General features: G+C 40.0%; 1 protein-coding gene across 1 annotated transcript in view; it reads left to right on the top strand.

Moving 5' to 3' along the window:
• The window catches only part of LOC148816898 (nectin 1b-like), a 191,197-nt gene that overhangs the window by 141,395 nt on the left and 24,077 nt on the right, over positions 1 to 25,725 (top strand). Inside the window, exons 6-8 of the mRNA XM_088939622.1 lie at positions 3,332 to 3,479; positions 6,402 to 6,446; positions 19,460 to 19,556. Coding sequence (XP_088795748.1) covers positions 3,332 to 3,479; positions 6,402 to 6,446; positions 19,460 to 19,556 — 290 coding nt within the window. The remainder of the gene's footprint in view (positions 1 to 3,331; positions 3,480 to 6,401; positions 6,447 to 19,459; positions 19,557 to 25,725) is intronic.

Below are 25,725 nucleotides of genomic sequence, written 5' to 3'. Positions count from 1 at the left end.
GAGGACAGAACAATGAACATGAGTTCAACTGAGAGTGGGTGTCCATTTGGTCACAGAAGGCAGTATGGGAATGTTCCTGTGGTGAAGCCCGTGTTCTCAGACATGCAACATTGCCCTCTTGCCAGAGCTCTGCTGCCAGTTCTCATTTCCCAAGACAATGGGAGATTTGTCATTGGTGAGCTGCTCAGCCTCAAGAAGGGAAGAAGGGAAATTCAGCAACAGCTGCAGAAGTGTCCCTCCTAAAGTTAGGAATTCATGACATGCCAAGTTGTGGACCACAATGACCTCATCCACACACAGCTGCTCGTTTCTCTGTGATGAAGCCAGGAAGAGTTGTGGGATCGTCTGGGAGAAGCATGCGTCTGTGATTGGGTGTCTGTGTTAGTATACTGGATATCCTGTCTTTGTATGTGAGTTGCTGTATGTGTATCTGTGTTTTTACAGAGATTACTGGGTTTGTATTCAGAAGTGTGTCTGTACGCAGAGCTGTCTGCTGACAGTGTCTTGGTTTGTGTTTATGCATTGGTTTTTCTATCATTTTATCTCTTTGTTGCTGTAAACCACAGATTATGACTAGGTTGAATACTGTTACTAAGAGGAAATATTTATCACCTTCAAAGTTTCCTTTTTGTAAGATTGACATAATTACCACTTGAAAGAGCTGGTTAATAAAACGCAGATCGTTGATTATGGGGCATGTCTAGTTCCATTTCACAAAAGGCTCCCTTTTACATCAGGTAAGAGGTTTGTAGTGATAAGATAATAGAAACCAGAGGCAGATTTTTATCCATTTCACTTTCAAAACAGAAAGAAGTGGAATGGGGATGAACAATACTGTAATCAGACAGAACAAAAATATAGCTGTCATTCCAGGAAATGGAAAAAAGAGAAGAGACTAAATTGTAAGAGAAGCACAGCATTTGTGCCCAGACAGATAGACAGAATTGTGAGGTCCACTTTCAAATTATTTATAAAGGGAGTGTAGATTAGCTTTACTCACTAAGTCTACTAGGTCTGTATTATTTTTCAGCCTCTTTTCTCTTTCTCCCTGTGTCTAGACTCTCATTAGTTTCCTACCCATTCTTTTTATGAGAATCGCATCTCCTGATCTTTGTACCCAGTCAGTGTTTGATGTGTTTTTAAAAATCTTGTTTGTTTTGCTAGACTCCGTGGTGTGAATGTCTATAGATTTATCATTTTTGCATGTCTGTTGCTCTGAATCATTTATTATGTGTAGAGCTTGAGTGAATGAGATAATTCCTACTCATGCCCTGCTTTCCAACATGTTGTCCTCGATATAACAGTTGTGTATTCATGTACAGTAGATTTCAAATGCATTTATATTTCTTCAGTCCTGTTCTGATTAATTAAATATAAAAAGTCACTTAAGCCTGGAAAAATTTATTTAAAAAATTAACCTTTGGAATTAAGATTTCCCAAGGCATATGCTCTGAATTCAGAAAGAGACAGCTACAGTATACTGTATAACCCTGTACCTGCCAGGAGTGAATGAGGATCTGTGCATATTTTCCACTAACACCTGCATTGTCAAGCCATCTGTCACCTTGCATTCTGTGTCCTAACACAAGCACTGCAATGGCGCGGCTCTCGCTGGGAAGAACACGAGCTGTCGGGTACCTGCCTGGGAAGCACCAGGAGTTGTTGTCACACGTCATGCGAAGGAATGAATGGGCTTTTCAAACCTACCTGGGCTCTCAGGGGCAATCGAGCAACAGGAACTTCACTGGAGCCACTTTTATCTCCAGTAGCACAGAAGCTTGAGCCATTTCAGCTTTCACAGACTGAAGGTTATGGCGGACTCTTGTGTAAGCCAGCAGAATCTGGATATTTCAGACCTGTCAACTTACTATGAGTAATGTTGCATAGATGGGCATCTGTTGACTATGTTGCTTTTGTGGTTGGATAGTACAACATTAGGCATGTTGCTCTCATCTTTAGCTGCAAGACAATAAAGCTCTCAACACCTGAATTGAACCATACTACTATACAATGGGGCCCTTTTGTGTTTTCTTGTGTCATACAATAGCTACTGTAACTCATCTTATTGCTATCTATTGGCAGCTCTGTTCCCGATGGTACAGAGTCAGCAAGCTGTGCCAAGGGGAAAAAACAACAACATGCTATAACAATACACACCACAGCCTTCAGGCAGAAAAGTGAGTTCATTCAAAAGGGAGAAAAAAGACAATAGCATGAAGTCTGGTAGATTTGTGGAAGTCCTTCACTTCAAATCGGTTTGTTGCATTGAATACTTGAAGGTTCAGTCTCTTGGTTGAGATTTGGTTCTGTGCAAACTGTGTGGCCAGTACACTGAAAGGGGCCTGTCACAGGCAAGATGTTTATATTCTGTTTCTGAGGTGGCAAATCAATGGTGTTTTAATACTGAAAGGACCTCAGGACGTCTGCGCAGGGTATATGTTTTGCCACTTTTTTGTTAAGAAAAGATTCTACTTATTTTTGAAGCTTTTTTATCTCTTCATAATTCTGAGATGATATTTTGTTGCTGCCAAGCTTCCAAGACATCCACAATAAATAGTATGTTTTATTTAAAAGTTTTCTATACTTTCAACTAGGCAAGCTGGGATGTGAAAAATGTCCACATCACAGGTGCTAGAGAGCTACTGTACAAGATCTTCAAAGCTCTGAATTGCTTCAATCCTAATTAGTTCAGCTTAACATGAAATTCAGTCACTGAATCAAGACCTGCAAAACCTATCCATTGTTGAATTGAGGTGGAGACCACTCCTGAAAATGTTACTGGTTGCAAAAAATGGAAACATAAATGCTATGTAACTGTAAGTAACTGTATAAAAAAAGTAACTGTATAAAAATTCACAGTGTGCATTTTACAATTGAGCTATTGTTGTTGAGCCACTAAATGTTTAATTTGTAACTTTTGTGTGCACTGTGGCACATGAAGCTAAAGGAGAATATCTTCACATGATTTATAGATAACAGTCAGCGCACAGTGAATGTTACATTTTGCCTTTTTTGTGCAAGATTTCGCTTTTTTATAAAACCCCAAAGCACCGCCAAGTTAATAGACTGGTGAGACAAATGACAACCCTACAAGTAGGGGTCCTGTTCTCAAGGCAAATGTAATCCAAATGTAATAGCTTGCGAACAAACCGTTGAAATAGGGGCACAGTGGGAACACTAATTGTGTGTGTACACACCAGGGGTGGAGTAGAAAAAAGGCAGCTTTTGTGTGAGTGATATTTCTTCGAGCTGGAGGAGCGCGGTGTTGCTCTGACGCGTTAGTAGCGATGAGCCTGTGTGTCGCTCACATCCTTTCTCTGTATTTTTCCAGACAAGCCCCTGCCGCAGGGAGCCCCTGGGGGCATGATCGGGATTCTGGGAGGGGTGGTGGCCGCTGGCCTCATTATTGGCGTGGCGGTGACCGTCTTTGTGGTGTATCGGCGCCAGCAGAAGACCCGCACCGAGACTGACAATGATCTGTGAGTACCGCTGACCCAGGAGTACGGGCTTTGTTCTGCCTTTCCAGCACTCGCACAAAGACAGATAAAAGTTCCCACATCCCACTGGTCCCGAAAATAAAATCGCTTCAGCGACTCACTGAAAGAGAGAAGACCTATCTGATGCAGGAAGGAACAGTGTCGGTGTTTAATGGCTAAAGTGACTTCTGGTTTCATTTTATCTCTTTATCAAAATCATTTTTTGAATAGGAAATTGCCTACTTCAGTCTGAGTCAGTTTCTAATAGGCTAATTGCTGTCTCTATATTGGGTGTGTGCCCTGTGGCGGACTGGAGCTCCATCCATGGATGAGCTCTGATATTTCTATAAGGGTAGGCATGCTGACCACTGCCCCTGAACCAGCTGCAGGAGGGCAGAGGTCGCAACCTGGATGTAATGTATTTCATTGTCCTGAAAAAGACAGCATCCTTTAAACAACTGTCAGTGAGACGTTAAATACGTTTAAGCCCCTATTCAATGGAGAGTGTGCACCTGATTTCTGTAAACAAACTTTCCTGCACTAGGGGCTCTCTATATCATATGTTGCTGGACATGATGCAGCAAGGCAGTGCATAACTCTTACTGCAACAGCCCACCTGAATACACTGAAATAGGGATTTGTAATTTCATGGTACTATATAATGTATGTACAGTACATATAGTATATCCTCCATTAAATTGTCTTTAAAAAAGGCTTGCCTCAGGAGATTTCATTGACATACACTCTACTGTACATACAGTACACATGCATGTATTTCATCTGCTAGAAAGTATCACCAGATTCCAAAAGGCCCTGGGAGCATTTTTGTATATTTTTTTAATAGAGTAACTCAGTTTTTGCAATGTATATTGTCCCCTTCCCTGGGGACGAATAAAGTCTTTTGAACTGAATTCTCATCAGCTGGGAAATCACCCAGAAAGGAACTTCAAGATGTGCAGTAATTAAGGCAGAGTTTGCATGAGGTTTACACACTTCTTGGGATAGGTTTGACTGAGCTGCCCCTCCCAGGCCATAACTGTACACTACAGAGTGAAGGGAACAAGGCATGAGATGAGCCTTTCTGTGTCACCTTTTCACCTTTTCACCAGCCATTTGGAATGGGCGAAAGTACTTAATGTACTATTGGAAAAGTGAGTTTAAGAAACCAGTCCATCCACTGTAAGTGCAGTAAAATAAAACCGCGGAGATTTCCAGACACCATTTTCACAAATGCCTTATGTGCCATTTCCTTTGAAAATTGAAAATACAGTGATTATAGTTCTTGCTCAGCATACCTGCAGTTATTCCTGACAAATGTGTTTCTTTTTCCTTTTTTGTCCTTTGCTTTCAGCATGCTTAATCCAAGGTCACACATATTTATTGGCTTCTTTTTAGGATGCTGTTTCTTGTTCCTGGTGAAAAAGGAATGACTTACTTGTTGTATGTTACTCCCTGGGAATATTATAGGAAAATGTTAAGGAGAGATGAACGTTGCTGGGTCTCAAAGGCCAAGATTTCACAGTTTCAGTAAACCAGACTACCTGAATACTTGATTTACTCATTTGGACCACATTTTCCAAGCCTAATGTGCATGAATTGATTAGATAAGAGCATTGTCCACGTTCTCCAGTCACACATTCGGAAACTGCTGTTTGATGGTGATTTTTTGAGAGGTGTGTTGTTTTCATTTAGTCCAGGCTCAAACTGAATCTAAAACCTACCGCCCACTTTCATCAAACTCTGAAAAGCAATCCTGAATGGAATTTGCTACAGGAGTGTAAATTGAAGTTTTGATTTAGTTCAGACTCGGACAACCTGCTGTATAGTAGCCTTTTAGGAATGCAGCCATTTATCTCAAGATAGCTAGGCTGCTCTTTGTCAGAGAAGGCTCCGTCAAAGCCTTGCTCCATAATTGAATTCCTTGAGGACCTTCTGGTTTCCTTTCAGACTAATTAACAAGTACTTAATCACCATCATTATTTTGGAAAGTCAATACATTTAATGAATTCATCTTATATTTCAAAATGTTTAGCAGGTCCTTGAATCAGGTTAATCTTTAAAGCAATTGAAAAAGCGCTCAAAAATCCAAATAAACAAAAAACTAACTGACAACTCAAAAAAGAAAAGTTTAAAAAACCAAAAGACAGGTGAACTCGATGCTTACAAGAGCTAGAATCTGCGTCGCCTGACTGACAACTTGGGGATCAATTTACATATCCCTGTGTTATGGTCTAAAGATTTTGAAAAGCCTGAAAGCCCTGTGCTAATGATTCATTGAAGAAAAGTCTAGAGAAGAAAGTTCTAGAAAAACGACAGTTCTTTCTTTAAATCAATTCTTTTGTTTTCAACAAAGCCATGATTTAATTACAATCAGAAGCAATGGTTAATGGTGAGAATGGTTTAAAAGTCCACTGTTATTCTACAATACAGTTTCTTTGTGGGTAGCTACCTACCATTTTGTGGGCACAGTTAGAGCTCTTTCTTGACATGGGAAAACTAAAACACCAGCAAGCCCTGCCCTCTTTATTGTTGGTGTTTTACTTTCTTTTGCGTTCCTTGACAGTTTGCTTTTTCCATCCAGAGATAATAGTGCTACGTGTTACACTAGTGAAAGCTGCAGAAAAATAAACCTTAAACTCTTTTCCATTCCACTGAAAGTTTATGGACATCCATTTCCACCCTTTTCCCTTTCTCTTGTCAAAGACTATAATTACTACACTAGAAGTCTCAACCATAAGACCAAAATATACACCCATCATCATTCTGTCTAATGGCCATGCTTACATGAGAAATGAACATTGCTTCTCTGTCTCTGATTCACTCATGCAGCCCTTCTTTCTTTGTACTCTTCTCAGTTTTTCTCTGCAGCTATCTCTCTCACTCTTCTGCAAAAATAACAGACTTCTGTCTCCTGCTTTCTCCCAGCATTGCTGATAGTTGTGTGCCCCAAGACAAACCAGGCTCTCCTACAAGGAAAGTACAAGAACCTCCCCTAAAACGTACCTCTACCCTTTCTGCTCCCCTCAGTGGTGTCTTTGTGTAGGCTGACTGCGGCATGCCTCTAACAGAAGCTCGTGCAAACTTAGTACATTCTCTTAAAAAAAAAGATCAAACACTGTGCAGCATGTTAAGTTATTTTACAGACAATGATGCTTAAAATCTCAAAGGTTCTTATTTAGAGGTCTTTTGTTGGTTGTTGAAAATACTATTATACTGTGTATCAGAAAACTATGAAATAAAATGAAAAATAACCTTAAAACCTTAACCTTAAATTGTTAGCATGCAAAAACTCAACAACTCATTTTTCTTTTATCATGTTAAAAGACCACAAAAGGCTGTATGCTTAGTCCATTAAACAAATAACATTTTTTTCCATTTATAATTCAATGTATAATTTAAAAAAGGTTCAGCGTATTAGTTTCAATCTCGGTTAATTACAATTTAATTCAATACAGCCTTCTGTGAACCAACTAGCTTAAAAACTCAACATTTCTCTTTAATTTCTGTTTCAAGTTTGTAGTCAAAGTGCTATAAAACTGTTTCCCTGCACTACCCCAGTCCCTGCCCTGCTCGCAGTGTGCATCTGCTTGTCCAGTGTGCATGCCCAAGGCTGTCTTATTTTTGTTGTTAATGTAGACTCTGCTGGTTGTGAACTGACGGCTGGAGAACATGTAACACTGTGGAAATTAATAATCCCTCTATCCATAGCATATGACGAACGTTAACATGTATAGCATAGCGCTGAGCTGAGCAGCGGTTTTCAACCAGTTATTCTTCACAAGCCATACAGGTGGTATCCTTTCTCAGAAAGAACAAAAAGAACGTTTTTACCCAAAGTGTCATGGTGTGTAAAATCAGGAGTCAGTAACAATTTATTTGAATGCTGATGCATAATGGCTTCACAATTCCATCATAACTGGTGTACATAACTTGCATAAGATGTCATTTGTGCATATACCTGTAAAGCCATATGCATGTTTTCTCACTTTTGTTTAGCATTTATGAAGGGATTATGAAGCCGTAAAGCAGCAACATTCAAATGAAGTGTTACTCTGCGGTCTTGTAAAGTGGACATCCCCTAACAGTGCTGACTAGACCACTTGACCTACACTTCTGTCTCCAAACTGTTGTAATAAATAGTAACATTACGATAAGCTTCCGTTTTTATTTTCTGTTTACATTAAGGGATCTTTCAAAGAGCAAAGTGGAAAGTGGTCCTTCAGTCACAAAAGACTCAAAACACTTGGCATGAGGTATTCGATTTTAGTCTTCATTCCAAAAACTAACTATATCTTTTAGTTTTGGTGATTTGGATTTTGAGTTTAAAAAACACTATATCAAAAGACTGCACATTTAGTCAATGATTGTCCTTGTGACCTTTTTATACGCTGTACTGTCCTCTACTACCTATCTGTTATTACATGCATATTTTTATTGTTGATTTATTTGATGGTAGTCTATCTGTAGAAAATATTCATTAAGCAGAAAGGATCAAAGCTGAGCACTCTAGTGGTAAAAAAATATATCTAGGAGGCTCCTGTGATAGAAAACAGATTTAGCAGCTGTGACCCGAAATTTATATTGTACAGTGTGCAGCATTTTTTTCTTCAATTAGAAATGCTAAAGAGCTTAGAAGCCAGTGGCCTCTCCCAGGGTAAATGAAGTGACCTTATTGTAATGCATATTGTAATGATATTTCCCAAGAGTATCAAGATAACAAACCATGCTTTGCAGATTGGAAAATCAAAGATTATTGACTATGAATCGTGCATTCAATTGAACTGTTTTCATGGCACTTAAGATCATAACAACAGTTACCAACAAGAGGAGGCTGCTGAACCCTTCTTGCACGTTTGATTGATAGTAGCTTAAAGATTTCAGACAGGGCTTGGATGCTGTAGTCCTTGCAACTTGCAGCCCTTCCAGTCTGGTTGTTTTATACAACCAGTTGCTTAATTGCCCTATTTATACTACTCATGATGAATTCCATTCGTAAGGAGCTGGTTGCAGCAAAACTGTGACATGAACAGAAGTGGAGGGACCATGATTTGGGTGGGCCAGTTCTAAGAATTATATCCACCCATTTCTTAAAGGTTCCCCATCTCAAATTCCAACTTTCTTATCTGTGTCTGTGACGAAAGGTCTAAAACTCCCTAAAGCTTAAAAGAGGACATTCATTTCAAAGGTCAGAAAGCTCCTAGAGACATTTAGGTTTGTAAAGGGCCTAGAGATTTTTAGAGGTTTTCTAAGGGATCTCCATAAAGAATGAAAAACTCCCAAGTTATTTTTTTCAATATTTCATTTCATTTAGGTCATTAGTAGTGCCTGCAACATGCTGTTATAATGTTGCAGTCATTAGATACAGTACAGTTACAGAGTGAGAACTTGCTCAGTCACACCAGATCAGGATAAACAGTGTTCCATGATCTGCAATTATTTGTGGTGGACAAAGTCCGCATTCTTCCAAAATACAACATGTTTGTTTTTAATTATTTGTTTTGTTGCCCTTTCAAAAATAAGACAAACAGGTGTAATGATTGCTGGTTCCATTTGAGTTTGTCTTAATTTGGAGAGACTTCCACGTAAATAATTGAAAGCAAACACATTCTGTAGCATTTGTCTTTCAGAAGTATGCAAGCATTTTATGGCCAACCACTCAAGAAAGAAAGAAACTCACATTGTAGTAATCTAGGTTTTACTGGATATCAACAAGGCATTTGTGTGATTTAGTGACTAATCATACGGGCAAATGCTCATGTATCTATTTAAGCTTCTGCTTTGTTTTTCTACTGCGCAGTTTAATGAGGACTGTGCTATATGCAGTAGTCCACAACAATACCTTGTCTGTTTTGTAAATGGTTAATCCCAGTGATAATATTGCTCTGAACAGGATGATGAAATATCGACATGTTAGCTGGTCTCTAATGATAACATATTGGGCTTGTCCAAAATGGTGTGTTCAGCCAGAATTCATCTAATGTGTTCATTGTTCAGCTGCTGACTGGGACTATTAAAGATTGTGCTGAATGCCAAACAGCTAGACAGATTAAGCAACTAAAACAGTAACCTGATATGATATTGTACATCAAGAAGCAATGGAGAAACTCTTAAATAAATTTAATTGACAGTGTTACACCAGAGACATCAGATAAACCTGTCGCTGATCTCAAAGTTGTCCCTTGACCTAAATTAGCTGTGGGTGAAGCTGAACAAACTTTCAAATCCTGTCTGTATTCCAGTTTCTACTGAGTAAATCAGTGAGCACAGGTGGTCGAAACTAGGACAAATTGATTGAGCTTCTGTTATTTGCTCTACCCCAAGTGTCTGGTGGGGTGTCCCCTTTTGAATGACTGCATCTCTGAGTCCAGTCTTCTCGGCGATTCAGGAGAAATAACACACCTGAACAACAGTGGAGCCCAGCTTTGAGCATTCCCACTGGGAGAGAGGGTGGTGGTGTTACTCCTCATTTCTTCCTCCAAGCTCTTGCAGGTCACATGATGCTTGAGGGACGTGGATTATGAGGTTTGAGGAACTGCCCAGTGCAACAACAGCAACAAATCCATCCTATTGGTGAAGGTGTGGTGAGAAGAGGATTGTGGGACAACCCCTGCCGCCCCCTGGTCAGGGACAGACTAGGCTCACTGGTGCCCCTTATGACCAAGGGGTGGAAACTTCATGTGAAGTCTGTTATTCCTCAGATTACTGTTTGACACTTATGGGCTCATGTGAACTTTTCTCTTTGATCAATAATATTTACTCAGCAGAGTCCCCTATCTAGGATGACACATCAGGAGAAAACAATCAGCGCACAGTGAAGTTTGAAGAACTTTAGAAATGTCTATTCCAGGGTGCACAGACTATAGCAGCCACCATGTGCCCATTGCTCCTGCTGGTCCGGTTTGGGTCAAATGGGTCAAGATGGGAAAGGCTTCCTCAGAAAGCAGTTCAGACGCTGACAGCTGCAAAGCAAAATGAAAATGACCAGCCACAGTAAATAAAAAGGACACTTTTTTTTCTCCCTCTTTATTTTCCATCATAAATTAAATAGCAATCCTACACTCTTTTTTTAAAAAAGAATTTCACTGCTGTCATTCTCTAACCACTGACTTTAATGTTTTGATTTTGTTATATTTGCTTAGGTTTACATTTCCTAAACTGGTGGAAAAATGTCATTTTCCTTCACAGCTGTGTTTATATTCATTTTTTATCTCACATAACAATAGCCTAAATAGTGAGTATTTTATCGCTTTCTCAGATTCTGAGACTTTCTTTCAATGAGCATTTACCTTGAGGGGGGCAGAAAAAAGATGCTTAAACTGTCTGGAGCAAATAAACAGGCTTGTTTCTGTAAGATATTGTGACCGATGATATAAAGTGCAATAAAAGTTATTGATAGGGCCAGATGCAGTGTTGTATTTCTGCTGAGGGAAAGCTGGTGCGAAGCCAGACTTATTTCTAGAGGTTCAGATGGTATTTGGAAAGAAGGGCTGTGATTTCAGGACACTCAAAATTCAATCCTAAAAAGCCTGCAGCAGAGGTACAAGCACTTCATAAAGGAAATGAGAGACTACGCTCATGTTTTCTTCATTGTCATGTGTTGAAAAGTTGGAAAGGGGTGCCATACAGAAGTGGCAGATGAATAACACATAAAAACTGTGGTAAATTGAGGATTCAATGTGGTATTTTGTTTTAATCTTTACCATCAGCATGTGCACAGAAAGGATAAACCTCAGGGCATTTCTTTACCACTTTTTATTTGTATAGTGTTTTAATCTACTGTAATTCCTCATGTAAGTGTTCCCTGAATGTCTATACATCCTAGGTGTTTTCACATTATGCCTAGTAATAAACCCACGGACCAACCACACTGATGGTTTCAGATTTTTCAGAAAATTCAAAATAGTTTGAGAAAAATCAAATATTTGAAAACGAATGGTTTATAGACTGATAATCACGTTGGCACCCCCCAATTCCGGTAATATACCTCCTATACAGTTATTTCAGGTTTTAAATACATCCGTTTTCTACCCACATCATCCAATTCATCCAGTCCATTCATTCAGGGGTTGTAGTGGAGCTGGAGCCTATTCTGGCAATCAGTGGGCACAAGGCAGTGTCCAACCTGTACAAGACACTGACCCATCGCAGACACAACCCTTCACACACTCACACCAGGGCCAGGTTTCCCAGCAGCTAACTAAGCTCCATATGTCTTTGGACTGTGGGAAGAAACTGGAGCACCCAGAGAAAACCCACACAAACGTGGGGCGAATACACAAACGCCACGCAGATAACACCCCAGGGACTGAACCCCAGATATGCGAGGCAGCTATGCTCACCATGTGCCACCATGTTGCCCAGTTTTTAGATTTGTGGTCTAAAACAATTAAAAGCCACTATGACCATAAATAGTCAATAACAGCAAAACCTTCAATGAATGCTTGTACAGTATGTAAAACAGGTGCCATTGCCCTTTTAAAATGGGGAGGTATACGAGACGCCAGCAGTTAATTTTCTTCTCACGATTAGACAGGGACTGATTATTAACCCCATACTGCAATTAAACGTATAATTTACATTTTAATTAGCATTAAGATTGTGATCAACAGAAATCAATTGAAACGCCAAGGAGACGTCTCTTCAGATCTCTTCCACTGGGAGGAATCTGTGCCAACAAGGATTCTAGAAAGAAAATAAGAAGCCGTGAAAGAAGGAGATGATGTTAACATAACACACACTGCCATGCAGAGCAAGTGACTTGTCTCTTGAATGGGATATCAGTAATAAAATATCCATCACTTATATGACCAGACTGTCTTTAGGTCTTTAGATTCAGCGTTAATACTAAAAAAAAACCCACATTAACTGTCCATTAGTTTTTTCCTTTTTATTAATACAGCATGTTAGCAGTCTGAAGATCGTCACAGACAGAATATTATTGCATACAGTTTCGTAGGAGTAGAAGGAGCTTTATTTCCGTTTCTTGTAAAAAAACCAAAATCTTTCCAGGCAGGCTCAATGCAATGCTTATTTCCTCCCTGCAGGTACCTGAAATCATCAGCTCCAAATAGCTTGAATTTAGCTGCTTTAAAGCCCAGCCTCTATTGTTATGAATTGAAGTCATCTGCTTCCAGCCCTTAAACTGTCCCTGTTGAGCTTCCATAAAGGCTTGAAGAACCACAGAATCCAGGCCCAGCGTATAATAACACGTTACGTTTTGCTTCATTTATCCCTTTTCAGAGCTTGGAAACTTCAATCAGATACCCCTTGAACAAGGGCTTTCTTTTCTAAAGCTGCAGAGGGTCATTTTTTTTTTTAACCTGGTTTCTCAACTCAACTCTTCTCCGTTCCCGGATTAGGCGTGTCATTATTATTATTATTATTTTTTTACTCCCCTGAACTCTCTCTGTCTTAATCTCACCCAAAAAGTCTTTTGTCATCTGCAGTCCCACACGGACCAGGGCGAAGCCTTGTCAGAGCCCTGTGTAACCTTATCACAGAGTACACGAGGTGTATTCACTGCCTCTCAATGGGGGCCCTGGCTTTTCCATTCACCTTCAGTCATTGCAATTGCCCATCCCCTTCTGTCCCTGTGGCCTTGATCCAGTCTGGTTACAGCCGGCGGCTGAAGAGAAGCATCGATCGGCGGCGCCGCGCTTGTCATTGTCATGGTGTATGGGTGTGAGTGCGTGGGGCACTGAACACGCCCTGAGAATGGATCGGTGGCTCAGCTAATTGTATTGGTAGATAAGATGGAGGTGAACACAAGAGACACTGCAATCCTTAAGCTCTTTTTTTTCCTCTTGTCGTTGTTGTTTAAGTTATTTGGCATTCCCTTGTGGGTACAGAGTTTTTTTTTTTCCACTGATCTGAACACAGACCACATGGAGACGAAGCAAATTACACCTCCGGGCTAAATTTAATTAACTTTTCCTTTTTCTATTGAAATCTGGCGCTGCAAAAATAAAAGGACGCGAATCAGCATTGTCGGATGAAATTAACACATCCAAGTGCAGAACGTTTGATTTTATTTCATTAGATTAGTCTATGTCTATGGTGAGGCAGTAGATCAAGAAGAAATAGAATAAGAAGCAATTTCCAAATTCCTTATTTTTCACAATGATATACTGTATATGCCTGAACTATTAAAATATATTGCTACAGTATATAAGTAGGACAGACGAGTTGTCTGATGATTAATGCTCGTGATCATTTGTTTGCATGAAAATACAATATGCATGCCTAGATAACCGTTTTCATATTTTATCTAATAATTGATACAGTGACTTGCATATGTATTCAGACCTTTCCTGTCATGTCCCTATTTTGTGAAATTACAAAATGATGCATATAACATTTTGTTTAGGAAATATCTTGTTTAAAAACTGAATGCTCATACTGAAGACTTTTAAAAGGAAGATAAGTTACAGTAAATACCAACAAAAACTAAAGAGAAAAAAAATGAAATATGTTGATTATGTACAGTAATACAGTAAGTATTCAGAATCAAGAACGCAGTATTTTGTGAACTCTTAGGCAGCAGTTGCAGCTGCAGATATTTTGGGGTAGGTCTCTGCTTCATCATCACTTATGGACTCAAATATTTCCTCAGGTTTTCAATGGGATTTAAGTCAGGATGTTGACTGGACTATTTAAGGACATTCGCTGTCTTACTCTAAAGTAACTCCTATGTTGCTGTGGCCTTGTGCTTTGGATTATTGTCTTTCTGAGAGGTGAATATTCACCCCAATTTAGGATCTCCTCTGGTATTTGACTGCACCTTCTTTAAATCCTAATAAGCTTTCCAGTCCTTGCAGAGCAGTAGTATCCCCAGAGCGTGATGCTGCCACCGCAGTGCTTCAAATTAGGGTTAGTGCTAACTGGAAGATGTGCTGTGTTCGGTCTGCACCAAACATAAGACTTCACATTTAGACAAAAAAACTCCAGTTAGGTCTCATCTGTCCATAACATGTTTTGACAGGTCTTTGCAAGGTCACTTATGTGCTTTGCTACGATCTCAATATGGGCTTTGAAATGGCTTATTTTTAGTAATGGCCTCCTTCTTGAAGTGTTCTGGATATTGTTGACTGATGCACATCTCAGCCCTTAAACTCTGTAGCTCTATGAAAGTTGTTGTTGGCAGCTTGCACAGTTTCATCCTTTACCACTTTATCCTCCTTGTCCAGCAGCTCTGTTTGGAGGGATGGCCTAATCAAGGAAGTGTCTGAGTGGTACCCTCCATTTCATAAAAGCTGAGTATACTGTGCTCCCAGGGATATTCAACGGCTTTGATATTTTTATACCCTACTCCTGATCTGAGCTTTTCTGTGACTTTATCCCTGACTTGCTTTGAAAGCTCGTTAGTCTTCATGGTTGAGTCTTTGCTTGAAATTTACTACCTGACAAAGGAATCTTACAGAGACAAGTGTTTTTATTCGGTAATCATTTGAACCACTATTATTCCACACAGGTAGAGGCCACTGAAGTTATTGTGTGTCTTGATAAGGTAATTGTGTGCATCTAAATTAGTTGTTCTTCTGCAGCAAAGGTTTTAAATACTTATGCATTCATTACTTTCATATTAATATTCTGTTTACTTCTTTTTTGTTGTTTTTTTTGTTCTGCATGTGTGAAGTAGTTAGTGTGTGAAGGCTGTGTACGTAACAAAATTAATTCAACATGCGACTTCAATGTGGCATTACTCCAAGTTTTAAAGCAACACAATGTGAACACTGTGCAAGCATCTGAATAATTTTGCAAGGCACTGTAACTATAGCACATGGTTGATGTTATTTTCGCACATTTTGCTCATTCTTATGTTCTCAGCATAATAGTATAAATCCATCCGTTTTCCAACTTTTATCCAATGCAGGATCACAGGGGAGCCAGAGCCTAAGCCGGTTAGCAGCAAGTACAAGGCAGGATACACTGTGGATGGGACGCCAGTCCATTGCAGGGCGCACACAGACACAAACACATGCACATTTACACCAGGGCCATTTTTCCCAGAAGCCAATAAACCCACCAGTTTGTCTTTGGACTGTGAAAGGAAACCAGAGCACCTGGAGGAAACCCCAAACCCGAGGAGAACAAGCAAAGCCCAAGCAGATAGCACGTCACGCATGGACCTGAACCCAAGGCCAAAGCACTGCGGCAATGACTTGTGTTAATTGGTGGGCATTGTCAGTAAAACTTCCTTCTCCGTGGGCTTAACTGGTGAAATACAGCATTCCTCACATTTCCTGCACACTTCACGTTATTCCTGTCTATTATCTATGGCTTCTGCTGCTCCAAAAAGAGATAAATGCTTTTCTCTCAAAGAGATTTTTTTTAATTAATGCAATATTCTTTTCCTTTATTGAGAATTTTTAAATCTTTATTATTACATAAATAACCTCACAGCCACTTGGTACTGTAGGTTGAGGGCTTTGTCAATGAAGCCCAAATGATAAATTCAACAATTACACGGTTGTATGCAGAAACAGATAAGAACCAGGCCTTGGTGTACTGCTCATTATGTTTTTTTTACTTGTTCTTCATAATATCCTTTCTCCCTTTCATTTCAATGTCTTCAATTTCTTCATCCTCTGATAATGTACATCATTTTCACACGGCACTGTGTGTTTGCAAACAACGAAGGCTTGTTTAATAACTCTGCTTTTCCACCCTTCTTCATCACCTTGTTCATTTGTGAAATCTGCCCTCATTCCTTCGGCAAACAGTTCTCTTCAGTGTGACCCAGAGAGCCCCTTTCAGTCAACATTGTCAAACATACAGTATTAGCAACTGTTAGTCTTTTGCGTTAGCTGCCACCCTCAGTCATGTCAAGACTGTTGTAAACAACATTTAGAACGCAGCTCCAGCGACCCCTGTGTTCCCAGACCTAATCGTGTTTCACTTTTCACCTTATTCATTTGAAATTAAATAAATGTGATAATATCAACCAGGATCGTACCCTTCAGTTTCTGTACAGTACCCTTTGAATGGAGATCCCTTCCACTGGACACTGGCCACCCTGAAACCTAACTGTAGACTGTTTTAAATCTGTAAATGCACTTTCAGACAGCCTGTTGCAACAGGACTAAATAATAAAAAGAAGGAGAAATTATTAAAAATATTTTTATGTTCTCATTCCTCTTGTGTTGAGTTGATTTATGGAATCTATCTAGGTTAGAGCATGGGGCTGCATCATCATGCTGCAAAGGAACAAACAGAGATTAATTCCAAGGTGAATTAACCTTTGCTTGTCTTATATGAAGTACCAAATGAACAAGATGGGATGAGTGGACATTGCTATGCTCTTTTGAATGGGCCACTCAAGGACAATCACGTTTGTATTCTTAATCCACTCCACTGTAGCTTTGTTCTTTGGGTCATTATCCTGATGGAAGGTGAATTTGAAGCAGATTCCTCTAAGACTTGCCAGTACTTTGCTCTGTCTACATTCCCAGCAGGAACTTGTCTTGACAAGTTTCCCAGTCCCTCCATGCTTGTCAGTAGGAATGAGTGATGCACTATGTTGGGTTTGCATGACATGTAACACTTTGCATTAAATTCCAATTTTGCAATAAAAAAATCCCAATTTCTCTTGTCTGACCAAGCTTTTTGCTATGTTTGCAGAATGTTGTGTTGCAAATTCCATGGTGTTACAGGACTGTTTCAGATCCTGTTTTTTCAGTTCCTGTAACTGGAATTAAAGTTGCCATCAGTCTCACAGTGGAATCCCTAACCAGTTTCCTTCTTCCCTGCTGCACAGTTTGGACAGATTTCTGGGCAATGTCTGCATGCTTAACACTGATTTCCTTCACCATGATGAAAAATATGTGTATTAAGGGCCTTTGAAATGTTTTTATACCCTTCTCCTATTTTGAAAGCTCCTTGGTCTTAAGAGTTGAATTTTTGCTTCAACTTCACTAGCTGACTGAGGGACCTTAATAAGACATGTATTCTGAACCATTAATATTGCACACATAGGCCATTTAATATTTTTTTTGGCTTGATAAAGACATTTTGTGGATGTAAATTAATTTAGGTTTGCCAGAGCAAAAGATTTGACTGCTCATGCAATCATTACTTTTCTATCTTCCATATTAATTATTTACTGCTTTATTTGGCATTGAATGAGTGGAAAGTCATGGCTGCAAGTTTTAAACCAACAAAGTGGGAAAACTGCACAAGAGTCTGGATGCTTTGCAGGGGACAGTAAATATCTAAAAAGAAACACATTTCACAGTTATAACAAAAATGATGGATTTCACCTGAGGGTTTTAGGGGAGCTTAGTTTGATATGGCAGCACTATATAGTTTGCCGTGATCAATAGAGGAATGAAGAAATGCAGTTAAGAAGGAAGGAAATGTGACACTGATAATGTTTCTAGTGAAATTGAGTATGTGCGTATGTAATGGTGCAGTGGACTAAATATTTGTCTCTGGGAGGGAGGCCATCACTTCTCATCCATAGATGAATGTCTTATCTGCAGCTGTTCAACTACATTAACATAACATGACTTGTTGTTTATCATACTGTGCATAGGCTGTCTCTTCTTACCTGCCTGCTTGTCTGCAGAATTGCATTCTGATTAGTTTCTGTGTATGTTTCTTTCCTGTTAATCTGGTTATTTTTTGTGTCTGCAGCATAAATCTTGTCACTATTAAGTTGTCCAGTTGATGGCTTTACTTTATTTAAAACTAAGCTAAGAAATCTGGAAAAAGATCCAAATAAACATTGAAGCAAAAAGAGGAAGAGGGATATAAATAGTAAAGATTGTAGTCTGATTGCCAGTCTTGTTTTACTCTTCTTGTACTCAGGTGTCTGAACAAGCATCCTTTGTACCCAACGCTTAGGTGTCTTTGAACAAGCATGTAAAAAAATGGACGTACTCGTGACAGAAAGACAGATGGGTGGAAAGAGAGGAAGGTCCAAGGAGACACACTTGCAAAAAATCCACTTGCTATGTGTTGATTGCTGGCACAGTCAGTACCACAGCAGTCAGGACTCAGCAGAGTTGTAAATGTCAAGCAAATAATTCAAATGTGTGGGGTTGAATATCAATCTGCAGGCCTCACCTTCTTGCTCTGAACAAGAGGTAAGGCTGGCCATCAGACAGCTGCCTGCCGTAGCTCACTCTGATCTTACAGAAACACCCCTCTCTTGCTGATTTCCACATCTCGTCAGGAAGTTAGACTGTCATCTAATAATTAATTTAAGTTTCCATGGTGATGGAGTCGTGATTAATCAAGGGTTTGCAAGGCACTTGGATACAGTATATGTCAGGCAAACTATACAGCACTAGGCCTGTATGAAAGAAAAACTATTTTTGAATACTTGGATCAACTGGGGTAGAATATCCATCTGTCCATTTTCTCACCGCTTCTTCCAATTCAGGGTCGCAGGGCAGGTGCTAACGAGCGTCGCATCAAGGGTGTATCCCACCTTGCGCCTGTTGCTTGCTTGCATAGGCTTCGGCATTTCTTCCCAAAGGATGCTAAACCACTTTATATACAAGAGGAAGGAGACTTACATCATCAATAACTAGAGGGCACCCTCCAACTGGGTGACACATAGCAGCCAACAGTCCCATTACATAACGGTCTGGGTAGAGAAGTGCAAGCAATTACTTCACGAGTTGAATTCTGAGGGAACTTTAGGGAGGATTGTGCAAGCCTGGAGTGCAGGACAGCCAGTAAGTCAGGACATGAGTTTGACACTTGGAGTATCGCATCTCCTTTGGCACAGTGTCTCTGGTCACCATACCAGGGCAGTGGTATCCAGAGGCAAAAGCACGACATGTTGATCCATGAACACTAACAGCAGCCACCTGGATTTTCTTAGATTTCCCTAGAGGTCTTTCATCCCCAGAATGACCAGGCTTGCCTGCCTTTGAGATCTGATTACGTCAGGCTAGAAAGTGGTAACGCTGTTGTCATACACGACTCATGAGTGCAGTCGACGGCTCTGTGATTGCTTTGCCTTTTCCTCTTCACAGGACTGACTTGCCTCCTGCCCACAAACCTGCCCCTCCTCCACCCAAGAAGAAGACGAGCGAGATGAAGAGCCACCTGACAGCAGATGATATCCAGGTAAGGGCTGCTCCACTCATTCTATGTGCAGGGGGCCTACATTTCGGAGACGTCTGGTGTCTTGGTTTCTTTCTGCTTCCTGAATATTTACCATTTGGGAAGGAGAGTCTCAGAACTGTTTAAGTTCATGAAAGGACTTCCTTTTCAGTTCCATTAAGCCCGGGTCTTTGGTACTGTGTTGTGGGGGTTTGCATGCGTCTGTGTGCTTGCTGGCTTGCACATCATCTTTCATTACAAAAGATGTTTTCCAAACTATAGAAGAAACTCTTGTGCATTTTCTCCTAGTTGCTTGTGATTGTGAAACATGACCAGCCCTGCAGAATATATCTTGGTGAGGTTTCTGTTGTTGACTGTCTTGTTTCAGTGGAGCTCAAGTATTCTGGAGCTGTGCTGAACTCTCAGAGCATCTGCTTCCTTTTCATATTCCTATTCATAAGCCTTGACTACCAACACATGACAATCGTGACAGCAGAGTGGCAACAAAGTCTTTGGAACTTGGTTGCATAAAGGAAGCATGTGCTTAAAGAGCAGTTGGACGTACCAGAAAAGGTGTAAAAGGTTACATTTCCAGCTGATCGAAATTGAGGTGAAATAAAAAAGCTTGGAGACAACGTCATAAAATAGGGAAATCAAAGATTAATCTTGAGAATTCCGAAAATTAGTGGAGTGCTGTATTTTTTATAATGCACTCAGCCAGATTCCCGTAATGTCTAATGAGAAACTTGCCAAAAACAAGAAACTCAACAGTGAAAGACATCAAGAAAATGCCTCATTTGCCAAAACCGATGCAGCTGGGGGCATGTGAAAAAGCCGTGGAGGAGCTGGGGTACAAAGCAGAGCCAAGCTTAGTGCGAGTGTGCTGGAAGGGGAAAAACATCTAAATCATACAACAACTGCCAGTTTACGGTACCTCAGGAGATTATGGAAATAGCCATTGTTGCTGGAGAAAATAGTGTTTTATAAGAAAAAAACTGAAGCATCTTTACAGAATTTTAAAAAATGAAATTACACTGTGTATGCCATTAACTGCAAAGACTGTAAGAGCCAGAACTGTGAAGGTGGCCACAGATGAACCCGTTTAGAAGCTTAGTGGTATTTTTTGCTCTTGCAATGGATCATGCAGAATGGATGAGTTCCCTTAGGATGCCCTTCCGAACATTTTTTCCAGTGAGCTTTTTCCACTCAGAGTAAAAACTAGGGGAGCAGATATTCCTTTTGCTGTCTCAGAGTGCTTACTTATAAGGAAATGACACGGACAGGGACATCCCGATTTCAACTGAAGGAGTCTGAACTCAAAGTGAAGGGTGCACACTAGGACACTAGTTTCTGTGTTTCAAAAAACTGTGAAGCGCAGTATCATAAGATTTTAGGCCACAGGGTAAAATGTTTTCAGAGATGGTGGTGAAGTGATGGTTTGTTTTGTACAGATCAACGATAAAATAATGGCAAGAGGCATTAGTCTGAGCATCTGTAAAACATCTTTAACCAATATTATGATCTCGTACATATAAAGAGGCTGGGTGTTGTGGCTCATCTCAAGAAAGTTAAAGCTTTTCTGCGAGAGAAGTGCTCTGAATATGCATAACGTACTGTATGGATCATCAACTGTATAGATACAGAAATTGTATTTCCTTGTTAATGTTGCTTCTCATTAAAACACCCTATATAAACTATAGGGAAAAGGAAACATTGGTTCTTGTCTTTTAGGTCTGTGAATAAGGAATTGATTTGATAGGGAAACTGAGTAGAATGCATTGGTACTGAACATCTCCTAATACTGGAGTGAAATAAACATACCAATGACTGTGATCCTTGCAGAAGCAATACTCAAGATACAGGTTGCATTTAATGAACAATTTTAAAATTGACAGGGATGAAAGATAATTTTGTCATTTTTGTTAAAATGTACCTTGTACCTGACCACCTTTGCACATATTTTTTCAACATTAACTGGAGTTGATTGGGTACAGTTTGAGCTTGAATTGGCTTATTTGCTTATTTTAATTCCAGAACTCCAGAGGACCGGGCATACAGTATAGCTGTGAGAATCTGGAAATTTAGAAATACACCCTGGTAATACAAGACAAATAGTTTTGAATAAGTGTTTGAAAGTAAGGGAATTGTTTCACTGGCACTGACAGTCAGACTTCTGGTAATTTATGGGCCTTTGTCAGTCTTTAGGTCAGCATACTTTTGTGAACAAGTGTTTCCAAACATGAACTTCATGAAAAGCAAACTGGGAATTCACTAAACAATAATGAGTTTTGCCTGCACGTGAAATCCACAAAATATTTACCGAAACACTGCAGAACTCTTGAAATAAGTCCAAAAATAGAAGCCGCATTAACAGCATCGGTAAGTAGAAAATCTCAAATCTTGTTTACTGATATATTATTCATTTTCTCATCATTCTGGAAACATTATTACAGTATATTCACCAAATGTTTTGTTTATTTGTATATGATGTTCACATATCTATTACAGTTCCCACAATGCTTTGGTCTTTGATGAAAATACTGGATAAAAAAAATCATTTTCATTGTAAGGTTGTTAACCCCTGACCTAGGGAGAGCTCAGACCTAACAACCCAAAGGATTCAGCCAAGAAAATTGTGCAATTTATGCCAAGTCACAACAGGCACCACTACAGCGTGCTTTACTTGTAAAAAATGTGTTGGTTGGTGTATTTATATGTAGGAAAAGTCATCCTGATGTAAAAGCAGCTACAGAGATCAGATTTTGATAATCATTTCAGTCCCATGTATTATAATGGGGGAATTAACAGTGTTGGTGATGATGGGGAATGCTTGCTATTTAATGCAGTGTCATTGTTCCTGTGTGCATGCTATTGTTGATGTGAAGATTTTCACTGGTTTTCTCAGATGGAGCAGTAAAACAAAACTTCACCTGACGTGTTTGATGAACTACAAGTTTGCCTGCTGGTTACTCAGTCCTGCATGAAAATCATTACATTGCATCTCCCGTTGTAACAATATACTGTAAATATGGATAAGCCATTCTTTGTCACATCTGAGGAGTGGTTTTACCAAAGTTTGCAAGAACAGTACCATGTTGGTTGTGGAATGTTTGTATTTGCCTTGACATGGAACTATATTCATAAAACCGTATGTGTGCATGTTAGGAGCATGGATAATGAACCTTGAACACAGAATGTGCTGCATGCGTTCAAATTATGGAGATGAATTGGAATGCTGTACTACAGTGGAACTGGATGTGGAATTTCTGTATTCAGTATTTTAATTTGCTTGTCACCCAGATAACTTACTTGTTGCCAGTTAGGATGTTGGCTGTAACCGGTATAAACAGTATGCCATTTGACTGGAAACAGGTTTCTGTTGTAATTTGACTACGTAAAACAACTGTAAAGTAAGTCATGTGTTATGTATTGTCCTTGAGGTAAGCGGGGCTTCCAAAAAGATTCATTAGAGTGCACCCCAAAACCTTTTAGGCCAGGCGTTCATAAGAGTATTTTTGATAGTTCCCCAGTGCCTCGTTTGAACAATGAGGTTGACTCTTTGTGTAGAAATGGCATGCAGGGACAGTAAATACCAAACCCTGTTTATCCTGAATAAGAATGCTTTTGCCTCTCAGATTTTCTTGACTCTGTTTCTGCAAGAATACGAATGCCAGTCCCTGTGGCCTAAGAAAATGAGCCACTTGTGTTTATTTTAGAAAGGTGCTTGCTTGTTTGTTTCTATTTGACTGTACTGTTTTTCAGCCTGCGAGGAGGAAAAAAAAAAGTGATTGATTGTTTCCCAAGCTGTAAGGCATTGCTCGAAAGCTGAGGATGAATGGCTGGTTAAAGTGAAAATTATTGCTGTGAAGGGATGTAAAGTGAAGCATTATGTTGCTGATTAGGCTGGGGAGAAAGAGAGAGGCAGGCAGTTAAGTCTGAGATGTGCGTGGTGGGGCTTTACTGCTTAGTCTGATTTAGGAGAATGGAGTGCCTGTGTACAGGAGATTGGAGCATCTTGCCATGGATCTGGTTTGGAGTGGTTTGGAATGCAGCAGCGAGGAAAAGTGCTGGAATGGCAGTGATTTGAAATTCTGGAAAACGTGGAACCTTTTTCCATCTCCTCCCTTTCCCCCCTCTTTCCTCTGTACTGTGCCTGCTTGTCAAGCGACCCAACTGATTACCTCTGCCTAGATGTCTACACTTGTGGCCTAAAACCACAAAGGATTGTCTGGAGCCAGATGATTCCCTTTCTAGTCATTAAAAAAAAAACTTTGAATGTTTTCTTACTTCCAGAGCCCCAAGAGTTGTGTTTTCTGTAACTGCAGCATGTTAATAGGTGCTGGTAATTTTGTGGCAGTCAGTCAGACACATTGAAACTCATGTGGAATTACAGCACACACCCTGCCTCCCCAGCAAGGGGTAATTTCACATGGGCCCTCGATGTAGGCCAAACAAAAGGAACGTCTTCTTGTCGGAGGCGAAAATATGGTAAGTTTGCATGTTCTCATCACATTTCCATCAGACTGTGCCATTGTTTTGCTTTCTTTTCATTCCCACCTCCTGGTTCTGTCTTCACGCACTGCGAGCCTTGTCTGAGTACGTTGTACGAGCATGTGGAAAGAGCTCTCCTAAGGACTTACTGAACAAGGATCAACAGCTGCCGGACAAAACCATGTTCAGACAATTGGCTCGAGAAGCCATCAAGGGTCTATGATGAATGCACAACAGCGACAGATCATGGAGAATAAAAAAAAGAAAACAGTCCTTAAGGATGCTTGACAGCTCATCTAACGAAAAGTCCCTTTAAAGTTTACAAAGCATGCATTAATGTGAGGTATATGCAATGAACAGAAAGGACGAGTCAGGCTTGTTGGCAGCCTTTCAGTGAGTCTGCTGTACAGCTAATTTCATGGCCTATGAAATGTGTGGAGCTGGAGTATTAATGACTCTTGGTCCTCAGATCTGTAGCCTGTGGAATTGTAAACTGTTAAAAAAGATTGCAGACTGATGGTAACTTTTGGCCCCTGCATATACAGTAGGACAGTTCATTTAAAATAAAAACAAAATGAGAAAAGTTCCAGGAGACTTGCCCTGTCTCTTTAAAAATGTGCCCTGTAGACCGTTGTCAATTGAACAGATGTTTTTATGGGATCTAAAGGCATTTCTGGAAAAAAGAATTCTCTATACTATGAAAAGTTATCCCTTTGAAATAAGATATGACCTGTCATGGATTCATATTTTTTTTTTAAATCTCTATTCGCCACACCGATGGATTAGCCCACATTTAAAAGTTTCAATTGAGTCACATCTAGCCATTTAAACATTCCTCCAGCCAAAATCTGCTGCCCTGCATTCAAGGGTGAAATAGCCTTTTTTTACTCACTTAAAAAAATCTTCTCTGGTTTCATCATATTTCCTGGAATTAATCCGTAAAATGAAAAGCTTCTGCTTTATAACAGCGGCACTTTAAAGTGTCTCAAGGCATCAATTTGCTGCATGCATCCTGCGTGTTATCAGCAATGCCCTGCACAGCCTTCAGTAAGATCCCTAACACAAATAGCATTCATTCATTGATTTTGGCTGGGCCAGGTAGCACAAGAGAATGAAATTGAAGGCCTTGTGAGAGGAGCAGACGTTGACTGGCGAGCTCCTGTGGATCAGATGAGATGGCCCATGGGTAAAAACATGCCTAAAAATCATAGAATAAAGAATAATATGAAAAAATAGTAAGCTGTTCTCCACTTGACCACAATTCACAACTGGATTTCAAGCAATCAGTCAATAATTTTATCTGGTACGGTGCTCTTCACATCAATACTACAAAGCTCTTTACAAATTTCTGTAGCAGTTGACAACTGCAGTTGACGATCGATATTCAGTGCTTTGTGGAAGCATGATAGACTTTTGAAAAAATGTACAATTACCAATTATTTTAGTTTACCCAGCCAGTTGTGTGATTTTCAAATCTCGGCTCACAGCTACGAACCCCGGGACCGCACACGGGAGAGAGTGAGAAAGTGCGGGCTCTTCCACTCCACCTACGTTCCACCCTCCAAGTCTTTTTACATGCCTCAGGCAGCACACAGCTGTCCTGGAGGTTCGGTGCTGGTCGGAGGAGAGGTGCACTGCCTTGCCACTGCCAACAGCACTGCCTTGCTATAAAGGCGGAGGCTGCAGGGGGCCGACTTACCCC

The sequence above is a fragment of the Atractosteus spatula genome, chromosome 22 (assembly GCF_055471065.1).
Source record: "Atractosteus spatula isolate fAtrSpa1 chromosome 22, fAtrSpa1.hap1, whole genome shotgun sequence".
Taxonomy (NCBI): Eukaryota; Metazoa; Chordata; class Actinopteri; order Semionotiformes; family Lepisosteidae; genus Atractosteus; species Atractosteus spatula.
Note: the sequence above shows the minus strand (reverse complement) of the source record. Positions and strands in the feature narration are given on the sequence as shown.